Source organism: Chiloscyllium plagiosum, unplaced genomic scaffold (genome assembly GCF_037043375.1).
Source record: "Chiloscyllium plagiosum isolate Xiang-an unplaced genomic scaffold, Cpla_swu_hap1 HiC_scaffold_32, whole genome shotgun sequence".
Taxonomy (NCBI): domain Eukaryota; kingdom Metazoa; phylum Chordata; class Chondrichthyes; order Orectolobiformes; family Hemiscylliidae; genus Chiloscyllium; species Chiloscyllium plagiosum.
Window position 1 is genome coordinate 2,803,221 of NW_028270170.1, and position 7,623 is coordinate 2,810,843.

At 46.5% G+C, this 7,623-nt stretch overlaps 1 protein-coding gene across 1 annotated transcript in view; it reads left to right on the forward strand.

The window, feature by feature from the left end:
• Nucleotides 1-586: 586 nt before the first annotated feature.
• The window catches only part of LOC148141531 (cholecystokinin-like), a 7,125-nt gene continuing 88 nt past the window's right edge, over nucleotides 587-7,623 (forward strand). The window contains exons 1-3 of the mRNA XM_087977617.1: nucleotides 587-716; nucleotides 3,272-3,487; nucleotides 7,328-7,623. The exon at nucleotides 7,328-7,623 is cut by the window's right edge and continues 88 nt beyond it. Coding sequence (XP_087833743.1) covers nucleotides 3,274-3,487; nucleotides 7,328-7,455 — 342 coding nt within the window. The 5' untranslated portion in view covers nucleotides 587-716; nucleotides 3,272-3,273 and the 3' untranslated portion in view covers nucleotides 7,456-7,623. The remainder of the gene's footprint in view (nucleotides 717-3,271; nucleotides 3,488-7,327) is intronic.

Below are 7,623 nucleotides of genomic sequence, written 5' to 3' on the forward strand. Positions count from 1 at the left end.
TAATGTAGCTGATACTCAGCTTGCTCACTACCTTGGTTCATAGATGCTTCCCCAATGTGCTGCTGTGCCACATGGACTAAGAAAGATCCTGACTCAATCTCCAGCCTGTATTGAGTTAGTTGATCACAAGCAGAGCAGCAGTAAACTGGACCTTATACACTCCTCAACACTTCCATGTATTCATACAAACACACACACACCTATCACACACACTCACACTCATATACTCTCACACTAACATTCACACACACGCACGCACACCCCTCACATTCACACTCCTCACACTCACATACCCTCACCCTGGCACACTCTCTCTCTCACACACACCCTCTGAAGTACCTCAGACACTAACTCGCTGAAACACGCAGATACACAAACTCTCATTCTCCTTGGTCTGCCCACACCCACAAACTGACAACATTTAAATTTATCTTGCACAGAAAGGTAAATAATGACTTTTATCTATTGACAGCGTTAATCTCCTGTTGGATTTTAATGAATGTTGAGAGATTTCGGAAAGGATTTTAAGCCCAAATGACGCAGAGAACTCCTTTTGACATTTATTTATTTTTTTAGTTTCCGGTGTGTTTCACAAGGGGACACGTGAGCGATGGACTGTATAAAACGGGCCGAGAGGGAGCGGAGAGTGAACAGCAAGTTGGAACCGCTCCTCAAATCAGCACCTTGGACAGAGACAGAGAGACGGAACTGAGCGGGTGAGCTGCGCACAAACTTTCTCCGAATCTCTCGCTCACACTTTCTCCCTCTCCATTTCTTTTACTTTCTACTTTCTCTCGGTTTGTTTTTTGGTGCTGTCTTTATTTTGTTTCTGGCTCCGTTATAATTGCCCCAGTAATTTCGGAGTTAATTCTCCCTCCCCTGGGAGAGATATCTCCCTGTCCCTTGCATCACCATTCAGTGTAACCTGACTGGGTGCTGAGTGAGAACTGGGGGGGGGCACAGCGAGGGTCACACTCACATCCAGGGAGGGGCTTTAATTTCTCCTCGTCAGGGTTTTAGCTCCACACCCGGCAGGGGCTGAGCTGGAGAAACGATGTTTCCAGCAACAACACAGGCTGCAGTAAACCCCTGGGACCCCAAAGGACAGCGGATGGACTGAGGAAACTTTCAGAAAGTTAGACAGCAAACGGCTCAACTCCCAGTTTAGACTCAACAGCACTGCTTCAGCCCTGCGCCAGTGCCGCACTGTCGGAGGGTCAGTGCTGAGGGAGTGGACACTGTCGGAGGGTCAGTGCTGAGGGAGTGGACACTGTCGGAGGGTCAGTGCTGAGGGAGTGGGCACTGTCAGAGGGTCAGTGCTGAGGGAGTGGACACTGTCGGAGGGTCAGTGCTGAGGGAGTGCTGCACTGTCGGAGGGTCAGTGCTGAGGGAGTGGGCACTGTCGGAGGGTCAGTGCTGAGGGAGTGGGCACTGTCGGAGGGTCAGTGCTGAGGGAGTGCCGCACTGTCGGAGGGTCAGTGCTGAGGGAGTGCCGCACTGTCGGAGGGTCAGTGCTGAGGGAGTGGGCACTGTCGGAGGGTCAGTGCTGAGGGAGTGCCGCACTGTCGGAGGGTCAGTGCTGAGGGAGTGCCGCACTGTCGGAGGGTCAGTGCTGAGGGAGTGCCGCACTGTCGGAGGGTCAGTGCTGAGGGAGTGCTGCACTGTCGGAGGGTCAGTGCTGAGGGAGTGCTGAGGGAGTGGGCACTGTCGGAGGGTCAGTGCTGAGGGAGTGCCGCACTGTCAGAGGGTCAGTGCTGAGGGAGTGCCGCACTGTCGGAGGGTCAGTGCTGAGGGAGCGCCGCACTGTCGGAGGGTCAGTGCTGAGGGAGCGCCGCACTGTCGGAGGGTCAGTGCTGAGGGAGCGCCGCACTGTCGGAGGGTCAGTGCTGAGGGAGCGCCGCACTGTCGGAGGGTCAGTGCTGAGGGAGCGCCGCACTGTCGGAGGGTCAGTGCTGAGGGAGTGCCGCAGTGTCTGAGGGTCAGTGCTGAGGGAGTGGGCACTGTCGGAGGGTCAGTGCTGAGGGAGTGCTGCACTGTCGGAGGGTCAGTACCGGGGGAATACTGTCATTTAATGAATAATAGCTGTTCAGTGATGAGCTATATTCACCCACCTTTGCCCCTTGTCCCTTTAATATCTTGACAAAATGTGACTAACTAGGAGAAAGTGAGGACTGCAGATGCTGGAGATCAGAGTGGAGAGTGTGGTGTTGGAAAAGCACAGCAGGTCAGGCAGCATCCGAGGAGCAGGAGAATTGACATTTCAGGAATGATGTAGGGCTTATGCCCGAAACGTTGACTCTCCTGCTCCTCGGATGCTGCCTGACCTGCTGTGCTTTTCCAGCACCACACTCTCCACTCTGACAATGTGACTAACATCAAATTTAAAAGTAACAAGTGGTCAAACATTAGTTTAGTTTATATTTGCTGATGAGAATTCCAATTTCTGTATACCTTTTTGTTTAATATGTTTCCTAATTTTCTCCTGAAAAGTCTGAATCAAATTTTTACTGACAAAAGATCCTAGACTTTGCAATAGTTTTACTATCTACCCTGAAAATATTTCTATATCTCTTGAAACTTCAATCAATATCTTATCTTTTTTTTAAATGCTAAGGAACACAACACTAGTTTGTACAGTCTCACCTTGTTATTTAACCTTTGGCATACAGATATCATTTGGTCAATTCCCATTACACTTCCTCCAAGGTTAGAATACATTCCTCTGGTGTGTGGTCTTGATTTGATCACAGTAACTTTCCGTAGCCCAACCATATCATCTACAAACTTATATTCTCATCCTCGGAAATAGTTTCCAATATTCCATTGCAGCAGCCGTGGAGTAAAAGCAGAGTTACCGTTTCAGATCCAGTGACACTTTTTTTCAGAACCAGGTCACTTGAGAAATTCTGAAGAAGGGTCAGTGCACTCAAATTGTTAACTCTGTTTCTGTCTTCACAGATGTTGAGTTTCTCCAGCAACTTCTGTTTGACTTTCAGATTTCCAGCATCTGCTGCTTTTTGTTTTAATTATTCAATTTTCTTTTTTGATTATTTTTGTAGCTACTCTTGGCATTTTAGCAATTTATATTCCCCAATCCTTGCATCTGTACAAACCTCTAATTTTCTTATCTTTAGGCGTTTATATTCTATAATATTTTACTCTTTTTTTTAGCTCCAAAGTGGCTGATCTCAGCCTATCTGTTGTAATCTACCTGGCATTGTTTAACCTGTGCATTATTCCTGCATGTCCATGTGTGATTTTTACTTTTCAGATATGACCCACACAGTGTACATCAGTGTCCTAGTGGTTATCTTGGCAACAGGCTGCTTGTCAAAACCATTGTCTAGCCCTCACAATAATGGAGGAATTATTCTGGAACGTACTGCCAAGTATCTATCAGGAAATGGAGCAGTTTCACTGGAACGCAAAGCTGCAGCTTTAAAAGCAGACAATCTGATATCCAAACTGCTATCCCAGATTCAGGAAGGTAAGTTCCTCCATTGGACAAGGGTTCTATGTAAACTCTTACACCCTCCTCTCTCTCTATTACCATCTTGCAGTTACATAGCACCTTTAATACAGTGAAATGTTCCACAGGCACCATAAGAGTCTGAAAGAAACTGGATGGATGTTGAGTTTTTAAAAAAAAAAATCATTAAATAAAGTAACTGAACAGGTAATCCAAGGGAGGACTCTTGGTGTCACACTGAGGGAGTGCTACACTGCCAAAGATCCCAAGGTGCCTATTTCGCAAAGAGACAGGGGGTAATCTCTGGTGTTCTGTCCAGCATCTGTGCATAATCAATATGACTGAATTAGATGATCAGCTTATTATTATAGGGGATTGACAGGAATGTTTCCAGGGTTTGAACATTGCAGCTATGAGGAAAGAATGGGTTGTTTTCCTTTGAATAGAGTGGGTTGAAGGATGAATCAAGGTGTACAGAACAATGAGGGGCTTGGATGAGCGAAGACCAGTTTCTTCTGGTGAAGAAGTCAGTTTCCGGGGGGAGGTGGGTGGGTGGGTGGGAGACATTTTGAAAGTGATTGGTAAAACAATTCAAGAGGACCTAAGGAAAACCTTGATTACAAAGGATGGTGGGTGTCTGGAATTCCCTGCCCAATTTACTGACTGAGATTAAAGCACCTAACGTGCTGGAATCTGCAAGGCCAGGGACTAGGAACTGGTAAGTGGAATTAGGATGGGCACGGAGTTAATTTAGCTGGTGCAGACATGGTGGGCTGAATGGCCTCTTTCTGTGCAGTCACTGTTCAAGGTGGTTTGGTTATCACATTGCCTGTTTATGGAATCTTGCTGTGTGCTAGTTCCATTTGTAATTTCTGAACATAACAGTGACCACCTCATTGGTTATTTATTGCTTTGAAATTACCTGAAGCTGTAAAAGACTCAAGAAGAAAGGAACTTATTATTTTTAGGTGGGGTCCTTTTAAAGAAGGAGGCAGAGAATTTAACAGAGGGAACTACAAGGCTGAATGGTCATCAATTGGGGGGGGGGGTGAATGAATGAATGGGATAATAACTGAGGAGCTGGGGGCAGCTTTACAGATTGGAAGCTGTGAGGTTTTGAAAGATACTCAGACTGGGAGGTGGGATCTGCTGGTTAGCAAAGGAAGAGATAGCTCTGGACAGGAGTTGGTGTGAGGAGATCATGCACAGCAGAGTTTGAGACTATTCACTGGGAGAATGGAAGACTAATCTAGAGCAGGATCATCAAGAGCCTGTGCAGGGACGATGGGCTAAATGGCCTCCTCTGTGCTGTAACTATTCTGTGAATAATTGAGTCTTGGTGATAACTTCATTCAAAATTACAATAGCGTTGAAAGTGGATGTTGGAGCGGAGTTGGTAGTACCAAGGATACTGGGTCAGAGTAACTCGATTGATGGAACACAGATTTTAATAAACCTTCCATTCCAGCAGCTGCTGATTCGCCGTGCCCCTCCGTAATGACTGTTGGTTCGGTACCTGACTCTTCCACTGTGCAGAGCATCACATTCGACCTGGTCCTAGCTATAGGCAACATCTAAAAAATAACTTCCAATAAAGTGTCCAAAGGAAGCATCCCTTATAGGGATCACTTTGTTTCTCTCTTGTCCTTCTTCAGTTGATGAGTTTTAAAGGTAACTGTAAAATTGTATGATAACACCTTGCTTTTAAAAACATCAAGTTTGAACTGACCCAGCCCAACCTGATCCTGATCCAATGACTCAGCAATCTGAAACCACCCCCTGTCCTCTCCACGTTTATCTTGGAATCACTGGCCACCAACTACAATAGGCCTGGGGGTACCACGTGAGAACTTGGGTCAGGTACCAGACTGTAGAATCAGTGTGTGGGGGGGACCTATACCCCAGTGAGAGTCAGTGTGTGTGAGACTGTGTCCCAGTGACAGTCAGTGTGTGTGAGACTGTGTCCCAGTGAGAGTCAGTGTGTGTGTGGGACCTGTACCCCAGTGACAGTCAGTGTGTGTGGGACTGTGTCCCAGTGAGAGTGAGTGTATGGGACCTGAATCCCAAATAGAGTCAGTGTCATCGAGTCATAAAGATGTACAGTGGGGAAACAGACTCTTCGGTCCAACCCGTCCATGCCAACCAGATATCCCAACCCATCTAGTCCCACCTGCCAGCACACGGCCCATATCCCTCCAAACCCTTCCTATTCATATACCCATCCAAATGTCCTTTAAATGTTGTAATTGTACCAGCCTCCATCACTTCCTCTGGCAGCTCATTCCACACACGTACCTCCCTCTGCGTGATAAAGCTGTCCCTAAGGTCTCTTTTATATCTTTCCCCTCTCACCCTAAATCTATGTCCTCTAGTTCTGGACTCCCCGACCCCAGGGAAGAGACTTTGTCTATTTATCCTATCCATGACCCTCATGATATTGTAAACCTCTATAAGGTCACCCCTCAGTCTCTGATGCTCCAGGGAAAACAATCCCAGCCTGTTCAGCCTCTCCCTGTAGCTCAAATCCTCCAAACCTGGCAACATCCTTTTAAATCTTTTCTGAACCCTTTCAAGTTTCACAACATCTTTCCAATAGGAAGGAGACCAGAATTGCATGCAATATTCCAACAGTGGCCTAACCAATGTCCTGTAGAGCCGCAACATGACCTCCCAAATCCTGTACTCAATACTCTGACCAATAAAGGAAAGCATACCAAACACCTTATTCACTATCCTATCTACCTGCAACTCCACTTTCAAGGAGCTATGAATCTGCACTCCAAGGTCTCTTTGTTCAGCAACACTCCCTAGGACCTTACCATTAAGTCTATATGTCCTGATAAGATTAGCTTTCCCAAAATGCAGCACCTCGCATTTATCTAAATTAAACTCCATCTGCCACTTCTCAGCCCATTGGCCCATCTGATCAAGATCCTGTTGTAATCTGAGGTAATCTTCTTCACTGTCCACTACACCCCCAATGTTGGTATCATCAGCAAACTTACTAACTGTACCTCTTATACTCAAATCCAAATCATTTATATAAATGATGAAAAGTAGTGGACTCAGCACCAATCCTTTGGGGTGGCACGGTGGGTCAGTGGCTAGCACTTGCCTCACAGCGCCAGGGACCCGGGTTCAATTCCAGCCTCAGGCGACTCTCTGTGTGGAGTTTGCACATTCTCCCCGTGTCTGCGTGGGTTTCCTCCGGGTGCTCCGGTTTCCTCACACAGTCCAAATTTGTGCAGGTCAGATGAATTGACCATGCTAAATTGCCCATAGTATTAGGTGCATTAGGTATTAGGTCTGGGGTAAACATAAGATAGGGGAATGGGTCTGGGTAGGTTACTCTTTGGAGAGTCGCTGTGGACTTGTTGGGCCGAATAGCCTGTTTCCACACTGTTGGGAATCAAAATCTCTTGTGGAACTCCACTGGTCACAGGCCTCCAGTCTGAAAAACAACCTTCCATCACCACCCTCTGTCTTCTACCTTTGAGCCAGTTCTATATCCAAATGGCTAGTTTACCCTGTATTCCATGAGATCTAACCTTGCTAACCAGTCTCCCATGGGGAACATTGTCGAACGCCTTACTGAAGTCCATATGGATCACATCCACTACTCTGCCCTCCTCAATCCTCTTTGTTACCTCTTCAAAAAACTCAATCACGTTCTTGAGACACGATTTCCCACGCACAAAGCCATGTTGACTGTGTGTGTAGGATTGTACTCCAGTGAGAGTCAGTGTGTGTGTGTGTGTGTGTGTGGGACCATACCCCAGTGAGCAACAATACTTTCTGAAGAGGGGAGCTAATGAAAAGATAAAATGCCAAGTCTAATGAATACTTTTGTTCAAACAGCTGGATCATTGAACCATGCTGACCGTTATCAGGTCCGTGATGTGCTGCATCAGATGCATGACCGAGATTACGCAGGCTGGATGGACTTTGGCAGACGCAGCGTGGAGGAATATGAGATGGATTCCTAAAACACATACCATCAGCATCATCACTCCGTGAAAAATATTCATGTGTAACGCTAAGAAACCATTTACCTAGTGTATCAACAAACCAAGCTCAACATTCCATCACTGTTTCAGATATTAAACCCATTCTCAAGATATTGCAGAAAAGCACTTTTGACCCATTTAAGAATC